The sequence below is a fragment of the Sparus aurata genome, chromosome 16 (genome assembly GCF_900880675.1).
Source record: "Sparus aurata chromosome 16, fSpaAur1.1, whole genome shotgun sequence".
Classification (NCBI taxonomy): domain Eukaryota; kingdom Metazoa; phylum Chordata; class Actinopteri; order Spariformes; family Sparidae; genus Sparus; species Sparus aurata.
This window is the reverse complement of record NC_044202.1, coordinates 15,455,089-15,471,640: the sequence shown is the minus strand read 5'-3', so window position 1 is coordinate 15,471,640 and position 16,552 is coordinate 15,455,089. Positions and strand designations below refer to the sequence as shown.

Sequence of the window (16,552 nt, the reverse complement as noted above, 5' to 3'; positions counted from 1 at the left end):
CTCAAACATGATGGCGCCTCCAATAGGCAGGATTAATCATCTCCCCGCTACACAGCTATAGTGGGCTGCTCCGTCTTGGCCCGGAGGAGACATCAAACGCACTCTCCCTGCCCGCCTGCCTCCTGTTTCCCCTGGAGAGACAGAGATGGGTTAGAGAGTGGAGACTGGCCTCTGGTAGTGCAACTCTCTGTGGAGTCCATATTGATTACACCTGCCACTGGCGGCTAGCTCGAGCTGTGTACTCTGACAGCTGGCAGCACAGGGCGAGATGGATAACTGCTCCAGCTAGGCTCTGGCCAGCTACATCATCACTTGGCTTTATAGAGGGTGTTTGGAAGGCAAGATGTTTTTTTTTTTCTTTCCTTTTCTTTATTTCTTTATTTTTTGTCACTGGCAGAGTTTGAGTTTACCTCTCAACAGTTACCTGCTGTTCAAGTCTTGTAAGGTTTTACTTCGACTTTTGTCATGGCATTCAAAGAATGCTAGCTGGCTATATCTTGTCTGTTTTTAAAGGGGCACTGTGTAGTGTTAGAGAAATTCTGAATTTGAATACTTACGACATAGATGAGGTAATAACACAAACTTTTTTCCCATAAATGAGTAAACAAGCTGTTCTTAGAGGAAAATAGGGTTCCAGGAACACTGGTGGAAGATAGAAAGGTTGCAGGGTCCGCCAAATATAAACAAAGTAAAACAGTATGAAATCATGCTGTCCTAAATCTGATCAAAATGTATTTTCCAAAACTGCATAGTGCACTTTTAAAGGCTTCAAATGATAGAAAACACTAAAACACAGAGAGGATCATATGGTCGCCCTTTCACAATAAGATCAATTATCCATATCGCATTCTGCACATGGCTGACCACAGGCTTGACCATTAAAGTGTTGCTTATCCGAGATGAACAGCACTGGAAGTCCTTCAAAGTGAGCGAGTCGGAGACTTGTGAAAACATTTTATGCTCTCGTATCAGCCCCCGAGGACAGCTCACTAAACTCTGTTTGGAAGGTGGGAGGAGTGACTTGTGGGAAGAGTCATGAGGTAAAGCCAGTGTGAATCCTTTCCCTGGTGAGATCACAGTCCCTCCTGTAGGCCACTGAGTATACGGTGTTTATTATGGAGATGAGCGGCTATAAACTTGATATTTTCCAAGGTGCAGTGAGAAGACTATAAAGTAGGCAAATGCAGCGGCTCTCACACAGGAGAGCCATAGAGTGAGCAAGCTAAATGGGTGTAGAGGGATTCAGATGGCTTAGTCAGGATAAGGGACTGGGAACTGGCGGTGTGTTTCTCTCATTTGTGTCTCTCTGCCTCTCTCCCTCCGCCTCTCGCTCTCTCTATCACTATCTGTTTTCACACCCCAAAGGCCTTATTTACAATCCTTTACTCCTCACACTGCGGCGTGTGACAAGCGGCAGTGGGTAACAGAAATTGAAACGTAAGCCTCACCAAATCCTCGGTCATCTGGATTTAGTAAAAATGCACTTGCGACTTCTCGATTCTCACATTCGGTGCCGCTGAGTTAACGGCGTCATAATTAAAAAGTAATTTGACGTATTATAGCGGTATGTGGTGTGCTTTTCGCAGAGCTGTCCCACTGAAGTTCGGCAAACATTTGCTCTGCTTAATGATTCATATTCCTCAGTTATTATTCTCACTCTCTCTGTCAGCCCGTGCATTGTGATTTCTTCACTCCCTGCGAGCGCAGCTTCCCCCAACCGCCTATGCCTCTGTCTTTGCTAGTGTTCATCAAAGACCGGCGGCTCCCCTGACAGCGTTACAAGAATCCAGGATCAAGTTGCTCTACTTTTATTTATGTGTAGTGCTTGTGTGTTTAAATATCTGCTTGCTATCTGAGAGATTAGTCTGTTTTGACCCAGCCATTATTTCTGTGGCAGGGACCACAAAAAAAAAACAAAAAACACAGACCTCTGCGTCTCAGGAGAGATCCAAATCAAAGAGGAAGACCAGGGACGGGGAGAGTTGGCCAGCCACTTGCCTGTCAAAGCGAGGGAAGCTTCTCAGCTGTCTACCCGAAGCCTGATAAAGTAGGAGACATGCCTGAGCATTAATGGAACTGAAACAAAAATAAACCATGCTCAAGTATAAAAAGAGATGCACACACACAGCTGCGTAGAAACTTGGCAGCGATGCCTTTGATTTATTCCTCTGAGGGAAGAAGGACTGTATTTGTGTGTTTGGAAGTGGGGGGAAGACGGGAAAAAAAAAAACAAAAAAAAAAACATGGCACACAAGGAACATTCCAAGTTCGCCACAGGAAATCAATTTATTTGAGAGGGCAGCCAGGCTAAAAATAGGGAAGCCCCAAACAATAGAGTTGGAATTAATTGCCCAGATTTTGTGAGAAGGCAAGAAGACTCCAGAGAGTCAAAGTTTGTTCTCCGTCTTGTTTTCATATGTGTGTTATGGAAATATTAGTCTGGTCTAGTTGTCATGTTATTTTGTTTTTTGGCATATTTCTTGCTTGCTCGCAGCTGTCAAAACAGAACTGAATCTCAATCACTCTCTCCCTCCCCGATATGACGACTTACCACTTGTCAACACTGCTGCCAGCTGCCTTATTTGACAGGATGTGATGATTTATCACAAGTTCTCCACAGTAAATAGACAATAACTGTTTTGTCACACTCTACTGATTTCTAACTGGGTTTTTTTTTTTTTTTTTTTCCGGGAGTGTGTGAAGGAGTGCTCTAGGGGCCTTATGGGGGCTGATGTGCCGTTTTTAATGAGATCTCACAGCAGTGTTTAAATATTTAACCGTTCCTGGTGAAGCCTCCCCAACAGCCGCCAGGCAAAAACTGGTGAGGTTTTCATGCAATCATCACAGGCTGTACAGCACCTATCCCCCGGAAAACATCGGAAAATAAGCACAGCCTGAATATATAATGGCATCCTGAATACACAGCCCGCTGCGCCTAATACCAGCACCTATCCACACAGATGCTGTCTTTTGCCCCCTTGCAAAAATAAGCATTCACACGCCACGACAAAGGCTGAGCATGATGATGAAAAGCCGTTGAATTATACATCTGTTTTTTGATGGGATATTTTCGAAACTTTTCTTTTTTTTCCCCTTTTTTTATCCCAACAAAGTAATTCCCCCATCTCTGCCTCACTTTTTTTTGCCTTTTTCCACCTCATTTTGAGCTTTGCAGTGTATTTTTAAAAAAAAAAAAACACACACACACACACACACATTTCACCGTCGATCAGTTCAACTCCTGCACCCTTCATGTTTTTACATCCCCACCACCCGTCATTCGCTGAGAACGGCGCTGGGGTGTCTGCCACCTCCCGCTGTGTTCAGAGGGGGAAAGCGTGGAGCCGTGTGTGTGTGGGGGGAGTGGTTGCAGAGGGGATCGGGGCCTGGATGGACAATATTTTGGAAAGGCGGCGTTTCTCAGAGAGGGAAGAGAAGCTGTATCTGTGATCGTGAGCTTTAATTGAGTCTCCTGGACAACTCAGAGGCAACGATGTAATCTCATTTAGTTCCCTCAATCTTGTTTAAAAAGCAAGGTTTCTTGAGTAAGCTATTTTAATGGTATGTTTTTTTTAAATACTGGAATTTTGTTTTTGCAGTCACTCTTTTTTTTAACAATATTTTTCTAATCCAATTTGGTGTAAGAACTTTTATTAAACAGAAGCCCTCACGGTTGTTCAGGATGTTCTTAGGGTTGCCGAAGTATCTAGCGGCTCTGAGAGACACTGCACACTGTACAGTATTTGTAGGCGAGGATAGTATTTGGAAATGAGCTGTACCTGCCAGCTGGAGGGATCTGGTGGGACTTGAGCCCACAGATGACAACATCCACAGCATCTCCCATCACTCTCGCCTGTCCCCTCTCCCCCCTCCCCCTCCTCCTCCTCCTCCTCCTCCTCCTCCATCCTCTCCTCCATTCCCCTCTTCCCTCTTTTAACGCACCCCCTCCCTCCACCATCGCAGACAGCCCGTCACCGCCTGTCTACCGCAAACTCAGCTCTCCCATAAAATATCCCACCGTCGTACCCAGTCGCAGCTCTGAGGCCTCCGCTGATTGAAAGGAGGCATTATTAGCTCCTGCTTAACCTGCCCATTCACCGTGTAAAATATTGTTTATTTGACAAGGGATGTATATAGACAGTGCTGTAGGGTCTTTAGAGTTTGGCAGACACTTGGTGCCAAATCATATGCATGACTCCTCTCGCCATGCCGCTTCATGTGGCTGCCAAGTGAGGCCCACTGGGGTGTTTGCCAGGGGACCCAGACTACTACTCGAAAGGCCCCCCTCCTCACTGCTAACACACACACACACGCACACACACACATAAAAACACCTTGTGCCTCCCGATGCCCTCTCTCCCTCCCCCAACCTGTACCAGCCCAATGCCCTCCCATTCCCCTCCCACCCTTACCCCCTTAGTCTCCATACCACACTCATTATTAATGATCTGAGGGACAGCTTTCATTTGATCTATTACTTAGGATGGGACGGCGGCTGCTGTGCTGCAGCATCCCTGCTGGATCTTTAATTATTTCATGGAGGGCTTTTCCTCCTCTCCGCTGCTCCTTCTCTGTTGTGTAGATGAAATATTGAAGTTGAGGAGTGTAGTGCAAAGTGGCCCCATACAGGGTGAGGCGCATGTGTGCGTGTGTGTGTGTGTGTGCGTGTGCGCTCGCCTGATATTTGGTGTAAGTGTACTGTATGGACATGTGTGTGCAGTTCTCAGACTTTTTTTTTTTCTCCATAAAATGTGGTTTGGACTTTTCTCCCGCTACTTCAGTAGTGAGGTCACAGATTGGAAGCAGATTGCATTAGTTATTAACTCCCCCCCTCCTCAGAGCACAGTTTAACTTAGAAACACAGACCTTTAACGTGTGAGTTGGTGTTATTGTTAGGACTGCAGAGTGTATCCTGGCCATCCGACAAAAACAACTCTTTCAATGAGGAAAAACACTATTAACAAACGTAAAGAGAATGATTTTCAGCGCATGTGTAATGTACTGTGATTATGGGCCATTAATGTCATATTACAGTCGTGTCGAGGGGCAGTAACGGCATGATATCACCGCTCACTTTTTTGTTGCCAGGAACGACAAAGCATAACAGCATCTGATGTGGAAAAACACGGCTGACACCGCGCAACTTTGCATTCAGGTATGATGTATGGCGGAATGCCTAATTGCTTTGCTCTCCCACTTCATAAATTTTGGACTCTCTCGAGACGGAGGCTACCGTGTTAATGGCAATCAAGAATTCCACACGCCGCTCCTGGAATACATTCGTTTTGTGTCATCCACAGCGTCACCGAGGCGGCCATGAATTCAATAAAAACGCCCTGAGATACTTACCTCACGCGGGAATCCATACTCCATAAACATAATGACACCTTATTTTAGTTTATTTGATTACATGTGATCGTAGGATTTGCATCCACAGCACCTCTCCACTCAGTAAAACACTGGATTGCTGTAATTGGTAGTAGGAGTAATCCATGCACTTATGTGGGGGAGCACTGGAATGACATTGATATACAGCGCTCCATTAATTGCCATATGAATAGGGTCTGCAGTGGTTGGCGCTCTGCTGATGCATCACAGTAAAAGAGATGGGTCACTCTGTCTTCTCCAGCCCGCAGCTTTGCCAAGCTCATAATTACTAAAACCTCCTATTAATCTTCCCATCACATAGGCCAAATATACACTTCCTCCACATATATGCGACTTACAGTATGTCCTTAGTAAATGCACAGGCCTGGGTTGTGTGTGTTGACAGAGGTGCGTGCATGTGTGTGCATTTTGTGCAGGACTGTGCCCATGAGAACATCACGTACAAACACTGTATGTTCTCAGTGTACTCTGTGCGTCCACTGTGAGCCACGCAGGTTATCGACACAAGTGGCGTCAGTTGTGTCCATTGAGCTACAGCAGTGGTGCTCAAACTGAGGAAAGAGGGAGGATTTGGAGTCACTGCACAGAGGGCCTGGATGAAAATACGGAGTTAAAGGTGCAATATGTAAGAATTATAGTTTAAAAACATTCAAGATTGATCAACAGAATGTGGAGAGAATAGCAGTTTTGACATTATGACGTCTTTGTATTGTGTTGTGGAGATACTCAAATGGGGCTAGCATGCTAATTAGCCATGAACGACCAGTCCTGTTTCGCCTTGTGTGTTAGCTGCCTTGCCCGCAGTGTAAACACCAACACTCCCCCAAAGCTCTGCGCTCACAGTCACAAGCTGCACTGCTAACTGAGCTAAACAGCTAACCACAGATGCAGTTAGCAGCAGTTAGTGGCTACTTCGATGACATGCTGCCCCGTATGTGTTTTGAGTATGCATTCAACAGGAAGCAAATTCTTACACATTGCACCTTTGAATAAAGATGAATGAAAAATTTGCCTCGAATCCTTTTGTTTTTTTGATAGGTTGTAGATTTTGGAGGCCCCTGTGGACAAAAGTGATGGTGTTTGCAGCATCAGACACATTTTTAATGGGCAAACGCACTATTTACCGCAACTAAAAAATGGAAACATGGGCTCTTCCAGCCTACAAGCAGACCTGGTGACAGCAATAAAGTTTTGGAGAAGAAATTCAAAGTCATAATTTTAATATTTACTATATAATGAGGTAATAATACAAAGTCAACAAAGTGAAAGAGTATGAAGTTGTGTTGTCCTTAAAGGTCAGTTAGTATATTAAGTCATGAAAACGAAGAAAGTTAGTTTAATTATTTCTCTTCGGATTATAATTTATTCCCCAAGCCTACTGGTTGCAAAACCAGTTAGAAACTCCAGGTGGTAGCTTAAAGGATTGATAATAGACAAAAAATTGAGGATGGGGGGGATGAACTTTATTCAGCGTCTGAAAGGAAAAAGGTTTTAGAAGCACAGAACTAAAGGGATCTGCCATCTGCTGCTGTACACTGCTTTTTTGTAAAAAGCTAAACAATGTGTTCACAGAGAGTTCAGATGCACTTACATAAGCAAGCTAGAACACAAACATGCTGGTACATCCATACAGCTCGTATCAGACATCTTTATCAGGCTTGTGTAAGACATAATCTCTCAGACAAACGTATTTACAGTCACTCTTTTAATTTGAATTTTTTTTTTCTTTTTTTTAAACAAATTAAAAGTATCTTATCTGAATGACAGTTGGATCCTATATTTGCGTTCAATGTCTTCATTCGCTGTTGTATATTTTCAGATGGGGATGTTTGTGTGCTTAAAGGAAATGTTTGTGTGTTTAAAGCTGAGTGGTGCTTATACAAATGTTTCTGTCCATTTCCTCAGTGTCGGCCCAGATACGAGTCAATAAGTGCAGCTACACTGTGTCTGAGGGGCTACTCTGCGTCTGATTTCTGAGAGTTCATAACAGCAGTTAAATGCATACTTCTTCCTGACAGTACGTGTGTGTGTGTGTGTGTGTGTGTGTGTGTGTGTCAGAATCTGTGTGTGTCTGCATGAATATGTATTTCTGATTGTAGCATGCAGTTCTGGCCCCTGGCCATTCAACCTTTACTCATTCTGAACAGAATCTTCTCTCCACACTCCAGTCTGGCCACCGTTCCTCCTACATTCACGACACCTTACTGGCACCCAGTGGCGCAAGGAGGTACTGCGTCCACTTGATGCTCGGCTGACAGCGAGGGAGATGGAGAACTGCTTACAAGTGGCATTTGCCCCTAATTAAAAGCTGCACTTGTTGGAGCACTTGGTCTGCGGAGGGACCAGCATCCACGGTGACACAAGCTGGGCCACTGATCCTCCGGTAAGCCTCCTCCACTCTGCAGAGACACACAGACGAATGAAGGAAATGAGCATGTAAACACAAAAAAACGACACTTTACATCACACCGGATAATCTGTATTCAGGACCACTTTGAGTATTTTGGCCGTTCACAGTTTTGAGCGTGATATAACACGCAACATCTGAGAAACTGAGCACGAGAAGCAACACAGATGGCTCCGAGCGCAGCCGTTTCCCTGAGACAAATGAAGAACAGTCCTCGTGAAAGTGATTGACCAAGTCTGCAGAATCTGTCACTCTCTCTGCGGCAGACGTTCAGCTCCCTCCGTTTTCTAATTCTGCTGGCCCAACATCTGGCTGTCCCGTGTGGAAAGGCCATTATGTCAGGACAGAGGATGAATTAAAGTAGCCATCGACCTGTCTGCGGAGCGACTAACTGGGCCGGCAGTTCCTGCGAGTTTTGACCAGCTTAATGGAGCCCAACGGCTCAGCAACTAATCACCTGTTCTTTCTCATCAGCTGCTTCCCCCGCGGGACAGTAATTGATTGTTAAGTGTTTGATGGATCAGACTAAGACCGAGCCGCCCTGACTCAGTGAAACGTGCCGGGGTACAGTTTGTCGTCCATCTGCGCTTTCATGTTCTCACACCCGGACAGAACTTTCCTTCATCGCAGACTGTGGAACATTTGTCCGCAAGTGTCACATAGCGAAGTGTGTCTATTGTCTTTGTGTTTTTTTTTCTTTTTTCACTCTCCTTTTGTCTGTCGTTACCCATTCTGGGTACCATGCTGTCATGTTGTAACTCAGTCAGATCAACAGAATTGCGCATGCAGTGCAACCTGTCACCATAACTACATCTGTTGGACAATATGGCATATGATATTATTGTCATTATAAGATCATGTTCCGCCACTGATGTAATGATATTATAAAATTATAATCGTATTAATACACCCTTTCAAAGAGCAATGAATGTTTAATGCTTAAGAATATATAGTCGCTGTATTTTAAATGGTAAAGTTATATTAACACTTAATGAAACCGAACAACCAAAAAATTAAATGAAATGGATTTCCAGGCTTTGTTGGCAGAAATTGCCCTTAAAGGGTAACTCCACCTACCTGTGTCTACAGGTCTGGGGTAGTGCTACTGCATGAGCGAACAAAATTAGTATAAACCCTTCTGTGGTTCCTGCATGTGTCCTGATAAACCGCTTTCACTGACGTCACTCGGTGGCTAAGATGCATTGTAGGTAATATAAAGTTTTTTCTTCTTAAAAGAGGTTGATATTGAGAAAAATTGTTGATTTCGTAAATGTTCTAAAGAGGCAGATAACTCTGGTGGTTGTTACGATTTATAGAAATACCAGTTTATTGGCATTAGAAAACTGAGTCACTGCCAGTTCTTCTCACTTCAGGAAGAGCGATGAGAGATTCGTAGATCAATCAGTTTGCATGAAAACCCAATGCCATCTATTTTGATATTTAATTGCTTAACACATCAAGCGATAGGAACGTTCCTATCTGTGGGCTTTTCCCTGTTTGTTATGATGGTTCATTTTATATTTCTGGGTGTCGAACTGTTTGGACCGCACATTGCAGGCAGCCTGAAGACATCAGCTTGTGTTTCTGGGATATAGTTACAAGTGTTTTTAACATTTTGTGGACACTTTAGAGATTAAAAAAACAACAACAACAGAATAATTTATAATAAGAATACATAGCTCTGCCCCTACCCAGTCGGAGCACATAAACTAAACTTCCCTGCACATATTATACATGTACTCCAAAGACCTCACTTGAGTCTGAAAAGCTGGTTGTGGTCCAGCTCCTGCTCCTCCTCGGTCTTTCCTTGACCTCTGTCCCTCAGCCTCCTCCTCCTCTCCTCAGGGTCCAGGGTGAGCACGACCACCAGGCTGGGCTGGAGCAGGTCACTGGGCCAACGGTACACCTCTGAGCCCTCCGCCGGAAGGTTGCACACCGGACCGCTCACTGCCGTGGCGATGGCGTAGGCTGCTGTGCTGTGCCAGAATCTGGGGGACGGGATAATAGCGATGGGAATTGAGGGGTGATATATGATGAATAGATGGATGGACGGATGAACTATCCTCGCAGGAATAGGAAGATGCTAAACATCGGGTTGTCGGTCGAGATCCCTGCGGAGTCCATCTGTTGTCCCCCCTATCACAAAACAGGTCACATACTCCACAACACCTGCGACATCTCGGCTGTCTTTACCTGTCAACGATGACAGGTGTCTTCATGCCCTGCTGGCCGACTTGCTCTGCTGTGATGTAGTTCCCCAGAGCGTAGAAGGCCCTGCGGATGAGGGGCGGCTCCCGATCAAAGCGGGCCCTCAAGGGGGACAGGCACTGGGGAGGGGACCGCAGAAGAGTGGCCCCTAGAGAATCCCTCAGAGACTCAGTCAGAGTGGTCTTACCTGTGAAGGGGAAGACAAACAAAGAAGAAACACAAAGGCTGGGTATAAGAGGTCGAATTCATCCTATTTTTCAAAGTGAATAAGGGACTCTTGAGAAGTCGACTGACTTCCCGTCCTACCTAGACGCTCGAGCTTTCATGAGGTTTGCAAAGAGTATTAGATAAGCGAGCTCTTCAATAAACCGTTCTCACGGTGATGTAACTTTTCTGAGGTCATGATACTTGATATTCCATTAGGCGAAGCCCGCTGGCAGATAATGGCTTTAGCAGAGAACAACCGGCCATCACTTTAAACGAGACATCTATACATCAGGCCCGATTCCCATATTTATTTATGAGGTAATGGCATTAACCTGTGGCATCCAGGCCCTCTATGACAATAACAGGGAAGTCTGGTTTGCCTCTGGCCTCCGCTCCGCTGGGCAGCAGCTCCATAACAGACGCTGCCTCTGGGATGATGTCACCGCACTGCAGAACAGAAACACAATCAGTTTGCCTCTGTTAGAGGAGGCAGGGGGGAGGCAGAGACTGCGGTGCACATGAGCATGCTGCAGGCCACCTGGATGCACCGATATATAAATGGAATAACCAAGTGGCACTTTGGATCACTTGGGTGCACACTGCAAAACGGTTACTCCGCCACATGAGGGTGCCATTTAACTAATATTGTCACACTTGACATCATTGTAAAATGTGTATCTTGAGACTACAAGCAGTACCCCTCAGGTCAAACTTTAGTAAAAGTACACATGGTGTGTTAAAAGTATTACTTTGGTGAAACTGATAGTCACCCATGTGAAAAGTACTTGAGTAGAAGTCTTAAAGTATCTGATATTAAATGTAGCCAAGTATAACAGTACTTTTCTGACAGTAAATGTACATGAGTATCAAAAGTACTAGTAAAAGGAAATCATAATATATGATAAACATATATGTATATACTGTATACTATCAATATATATCAGCTTTTTCTGATAATCAGAATCAATGTTTTTTTGTTGTTTCTCAAATTGACAATAAATTAATTAAAAAATGTGCTCATTTGGCTCTGATACAGCATGTAATCTACAGTGTAACTGGTAACTATCAAATAAAAGTAGTGTAGTAGAAAGTGCAACATTTGCCTCCAAAATGTAGAGTGGAAGTAGAAGGTGACAGAAAGTAGAAATACTCAAGAAAATGAAACTTAAGTACTGTACCTGAGTAAATGTACTTAATTACATTCCATCGCTGACGTAGAGGGGTGGAAGTGTAGTGTAACAAAAAGTAGAAATACTCAAAAAATGGTACTTGAGTAAATGTACTGAATTACATCCCCTCACTGAAATATGGTGAATATTATATATATATAATGTTTAGGAGTGGAAGTACAAAGTAACAGAAAGTAGAAATAACAAAGAAAATGTAAATTAAATACTACACTTGACTAAATATACTTAGTGAGTAACAATATAAAGGAGTGGAAGTTTAAAGTAACAGAAGAAATACTCAAGAAAATTGTGACTTCAGTACTGTACTTGAGTAAATGTACTCAGTTACATTCCATCACTGTCTATAAGCACCTTTCTCATCACTTCACGGGCCTCCTCGAAGCTGTAGAACACGTCAGAGTTGATGATGTTGAGGGTGGCTGGGTGACTTTGTGGCGCTTCTGACGGGACCACAAAGTACTGCTGTGACCTCTGGCTGTCAGGACCAGACCACAGATGTTGAGTCCACAGCTGGCCGTCGCCACCTCTCAGGTAGGAGCACACGAGCACCGGGTCGTGCCGGATTAAATCTCGCAGAAGTCCTTCTGAGCTCTGAGAGGAGTCTTTTAGGAAGAAGCCGCTGATCACAGAGTCCTTGACATTTGGCAGGAATGAGGACATGGGGGACACGTCGCAGTCTGGAGGCAGGTCTCTCAGCAGTTTGTCCTTCAGCTCCCAGTAAAACTTGGCTCGTCGGATCCGGTCGCTGCTGCAGACGAGGACGGAGTAGCACCTGTCGCAGGGCTGGACCCTTCGGAACACCCGCGGCACCTCTCCTCCTCGGTGCTTCTCTTGGAGGGAGAAGTAGAAGGACGCTCCATCCAGCTCCAGAGAAAACATACGAGAAGACCACTGGGGGAGAAGAGACATCGCGCGCCTCGCCATCTGTCACGAGATTTGTTGTGATCAGTTTCCGGTCTGGTCTGGTTGCCTGGTTAGAGTAACTGGTCTGGGCTGCGTAACAGAAACTTGGACACTGAAGGGAAAACGAAAGTAACTGCGGCGAAGAGGCGAAAACGAAACTTATGAATCAGCTCAGGGTGTGAATCTTTAATGCTGATTCTGAGAAACACTTATCTAAGTTCCAATAGTTGCTGGTTGTGTCAGAGTGGAGTGGTGTCTCTTTACTATCATTAACGCAACTGCATCCTGGCTAAAGATGGACGGATGAAAACAAACTAATGAAAGAAACTATGGACCTGCAGAGAAAATAGAATACTAATATATTGTTTAAAACAAGTATAGCACCAGCAGACACCCCTTGACAAGCATGCCTTCGGCTGATTTTCTCCTGTGCATGGTTATTAAAGGGGCACTGTGTAGTTATGGAAAAGAAACCCAAACCCAGAATTTCAATATTTACAATATTACTGATGTAAAAACACAAACTACTGAATAAACAAGATGTAAACATAGTGAAACAATATGAAACAGTGTCGGTCAGTGTGTTCATTCAGTGCCCTCAGCCATGACAGTGTATTTACCAAGTTTGTTCAGTCACTGAAAATATTGCTCTTCTGATTAAAAGCTACAGAATAATGCTCCTTTAAAAATTACAACTAGCCTAAGCATGCATGCTTGTAATATATAGGCCTGGATTGTAACATGTATTATCTTAATTGCAGTTTTATGTCACTAATATCCATAAAGCTGCCTTATCAGTGCAAGACTGAATGTGCATTTGTTATCACGTGCCTGCAGCGCCACATTTTATGACGTCACCTGCTGGTCACCCCAGCTGGGTTTCGTTTCTGATGTTTGTAAACAGAAACTTATGTGGATCAGCTGGGTGACATTCCGTCTCTGCGCGTAATAAAAAAAACAACACACCCTGCAGCCCTGTATTTAAGGACGCATCGACACAGCCCGCAGTCCAAAAACACAGCAGGTGTGATTCTGTCGGGTCCAAGATGCAAATCTCCTCCGTCGTCGCCTCTCCCGGGCGGCTGCTGCAGCTCTGCATCAGCACCCTGTGCTGCGTTCTGACGAGCGTCTTTTCGAAAGTTCGCCGGTGGACGGCGGGAACCTGCAAGGGGACAGCCTCACCTGTTTCACCTGCGGACAGCCGGCCGGATGAAGGCGAAGCCCAGACCCCGACGAGCGTCAACTATCACTTTACGCGCAAGTGTAATTACAAATGCGGGTTCTGTTTCCACACTGCGAAAACCTCCTTCGTCCTGCCTCTGGAGGAAGCCAAGAGTGGCCTGAGACTCCTGAAGGAATCAGGTAAGTCTGACAGATGAGTGTGTTCTGGTGTTTTGCAGTAGTGGAAGAAGTACTGAGATCCTTTACTGCAGTGGGCTGAAAGTACTTATACCACACTAAGGAAATACTCCAGTGAAGTAAAAGTCTTGCATTAGAAACTTTATTCTTACAAACTGTACTGGTACTTATCAGAGCAACATTATGTCACTTTTTATACCTTTTAAATAATAGCTTCAGAATCATTTTAATGGCACAGTGTCTTGTAGTAAGGTGAATGGTGTCTGTCACAGCCTACATACCTTCAGTGAGAGTGCAGCGTTACACAGCACCAATATGACGTCTGACAAATAGTCACAGACCTGGGATTTGTATTTATACAGGTTGTGTTGCACTTCAAAAAAACTGTGGGGGGCGCCAAATCACAGAATTTTCTACACAACGTTTTGTTTTAGCTGCTGCAGATATTTCCTTTAGACTTGATATATAGTATAGTTGAAGCTACAACAATGCACCATATTCTGTAGGATCAGCATATGTACTGTGTATGTGTTTGCTGCACTGCGAGAACCATGTATGCTCAGAAAATCAGCGATCATCTGAGCAAATAAAAGTCAATACATTTGGAGAATAGTTTATTATTTAAAAGAAAAGAGCGTTCTCAATTCTAAATTCAAGTAAAAAGTGCGGTATTTGTCGGAGATGTAGTGCAGAGCCGCATGAAATATAAAGTGCTCAGGTAAAATTCAAGTGACTGGATTTTGTGCTTGAGTACAGTAAACATATATTGAAAACAGCATGCAGTTAAATTCATCGCTGTGTTTTTCAGGCATGGAGAAGATCAATTTCTCTGGCGGAGAGCCGTTTCTGCACGAGAAGGGAGACTTTCTGGGGAAGCTGGTTCAGTTCTGCAAACAGGACCTGCAGCTCCCGAGCGTCAGCATTGTCAGCAACGGAAGCATGATAAGAGAGAATTGGTTCCAGAAATACGGTGAGGCTGCAAATTAATGCTCACTTTGTGGGACAAATTAGTTCTGCACATTTTTGATCTGAGAAGAAGAAGAATTTCCTCATTTGGCACCAGCGTTACACTCTGACTCTCTTTCTCTCTCTCCATCAGGCGACCATCTGGACATCCTGGCCATCTCTTGTGACAGTTTCGACGAAGCGACAAACCAGCTGATCGGCAGGGCTCAGGGCAGGAAGAGCCACCTCGACAACCTCTACAAGATCCGCGACTGGTGCCAGCAGTACAAGGTGGCGTTCAAGCTCAACTCGGTCATCAACACCTTCAACGTGGACGAGGACATGACTGAGAGCATCACCGAGCTCGGCCCAGTCCGCTGGAAGGTAACTACGGAGAGGGAGTGTGCGGCACGTTTGCACCACGTCGCCTTGACATGCATACACACTCCTCTGAATGTGCTTCAGGTGTTCCAGTGTCTGCTGATTGACGGGGAGAATGCAGGAGAGGAGGCCCTGAGAGAGGCGGAGAGGTTCGTCATCAGTGAGCAACAGTTCCAGGAGTTTCTGGACAGACACAGCAGCGTCTCCTGCCTTGTTCCAGAGTCCAATGAGAAGGTAGGCTGGAGCGATCTTTCCATATGAAAGCAACATTGTGTAACTTCTGAAGAAATATAGTTAATTCTTATTCCCAGATCGTCAATACCAAGGCTGTCTTTCAAAGACCGGATTTGGTATTTTATTATGATTGGTATTTGACGATCTGGGCGTGAGACTGGTGTACCCCGCCACTCACCCATTGTTAGCTTGGATCAACCCTGTGAGGGATACATGGTTACAGATGGATGGAGACTCTAAGTTGTCATCTCAATCATGTGAGCGATCAGCTCAACCTGTATCTCTTTCTGTTGGGAGTGGAGCAACATCAGCAGTGTCAGATGTAAAGAGTGTGACAGTGTTGTGGATCAGTTCCCAAAATTGAAATTTGTGGTCTTGGTTGTCTTCACAGATGAGGAATTCCTACCTGATTCTGGATGAATATGTAAGTACCTGATATTGTTAATGGTCTAAACACACGTCCTCTTTGGATCGGTGCATACACAGGCCACGTGGATCATTCCTTAATGTCACTGTAACTTGTTTGAAGTCAGTTTTAGAAGGAGACCTATATGCCTTTTCATATCTTCCTCCCCTTATTTTTTTATATGTGTAATTTTGCATGTAAAACAAGTCACGAAATGTGGATTTTACTGAATGGAATTCAAAAGGTTTAGTTTGGCTCCATTTTGATCATTTAAATTTGCATGTTTTTTGTATTTCACCCCTCTAACTGTTCACCACACCAGTGATTTGGATTTTAATCGTTCATCATTTTTCAGATGCGTTTCCTGGACTGCCGAGAAGGAAGGAAAGACCCATCCAAGTCCATCCTTGATGTCGGCGTGAAGGAGGCCATCCGCTTCAGTGGTTTTGACGAAAAGATGTTTCTCAAGAGAGGAGGAAAATATGTGTGGAGCAAAGCTGACATGAAGCTGGAGTGGTGAACACAAACAGCTCCATTATGCTTTACCTTTTTGTGTGATAGCACAGAGCATTTGAACAAAAAGAGTGTTTTTCATCAGTGTGTGTCTGTTACTTTTATAAGTTAATATAGTGCTTAACTATTGAAATAATAATTTTAATTTTAAGGGCAACATTTTAAGATAGATATATTTAATTGTTTACTTGCACTGAATATTTTTTGAGCAAATATTGTATATGATATATTATTTTAATAAAAATACCTAAACAAAATAAAGTGTGAAAGTTATTTCATCCATTGTGGCTGGATGTGACTACATAAGGTGATGTTGAAGACACATTCATTACATTTGGTTCAAACAACTTTAATATATTTTATACTATTTTGTTCATGAACGAGTTGTTTGGTGAAGTTTCATCTCACTCA

At 44.1% G+C, this 16,552-nt stretch overlaps 2 protein-coding genes across 2 annotated transcripts; one reads left to right on the top strand and one right to left on the bottom strand.

Moving 5' to 3' along the window:
* Positions 1 to 6,829: 6,829 nt before the first annotated feature.
* Positions 6,830 to 12,417, bottom strand: cmpk2 (cytidine monophosphate (UMP-CMP) kinase 2, mitochondrial). Its single transcript, XM_030392361.1, has 5 exons — positions 11,752 to 12,417; positions 10,543 to 10,657; positions 9,989 to 10,190; positions 9,550 to 9,783; positions 6,830 to 7,787 (listed from the first exon to the last, which is right to left on the bottom strand). The coding sequence occupies exons 1-5, from the start codon at positions 12,322 to 12,324 to the stop codon at positions 7,667 to 7,669; spliced, it is 1,245 nt and encodes a 414-aa protein (XP_030248221.1). The 5' UTR covers positions 12,325 to 12,417; the 3' UTR covers positions 6,830 to 7,666.
* Positions 12,418 to 13,195: 778 nt separating this feature from the next.
* Positions 13,196 to 16,398, top strand: rsad2 (radical S-adenosyl methionine domain containing 2). The gene is made up of 6 exons (XM_030392362.1): positions 13,196 to 13,665; positions 14,471 to 14,632; positions 14,762 to 14,991; positions 15,073 to 15,222; positions 15,614 to 15,646; positions 15,984 to 16,398. The coding sequence occupies exons 1-6, from the start codon at positions 13,350 to 13,352 to the stop codon at positions 16,146 to 16,148; spliced, it is 1,056 nt and encodes a 351-aa protein (XP_030248222.1). The 5' UTR covers positions 13,196 to 13,349; the 3' UTR covers positions 16,149 to 16,398.
* Positions 16,399 to 16,552: the final 154 nt, after the last annotated feature.

What these genes read in the sequence shown, in the direction of transcription:
- rsad2 (XM_030392362.1), top strand. Translation starts at nt 13,350, where the DNA reads ATGCAAATCTCCTCCGTCGTCGCCTCTCCCGGGCGGCTGCTGCAGCTC. An exon ending in GAATTGGTTCCAGAAATACG is followed by an intron (nt 14,633 to 14,761) that starts GTGAGGCTGCAA and finishes TCTCTCCATCAG; the next exon opens with GCGACCATCTGGACATCCTG. An exon ending in TCGGCCCAGTCCGCTGGAAG is followed by an intron (nt 14,992 to 15,072) that starts GTAACTACGGAG and finishes AATGTGCTTCAG; the next exon opens with GTGTTCCAGTGTCTGCTGAT.
- cmpk2 (XM_030392361.1), bottom strand. Translation starts at nt 12,324, where the DNA reads ATGGCGAGGCGCGCGATGTCTCTTCTCCCCCAGTGGTCTTCTCGTATG. An exon ending in CCCGTGAAGTGATGAGAAAG is followed by an intron (nt 10,658 to 11,751) that starts GTGCTTATAGAC and finishes TCTGTTCTGCAG; the next exon opens with TGCGGTGACATCATCCCAGA. An exon ending in ACACCTGTCATCGTTGACAG is followed by an intron (nt 9,784 to 9,988) that starts GTAAAGACAGCC and finishes CCCGTCCCCCAG; the next exon opens with ATTCTGGCACAGCACAGCAG.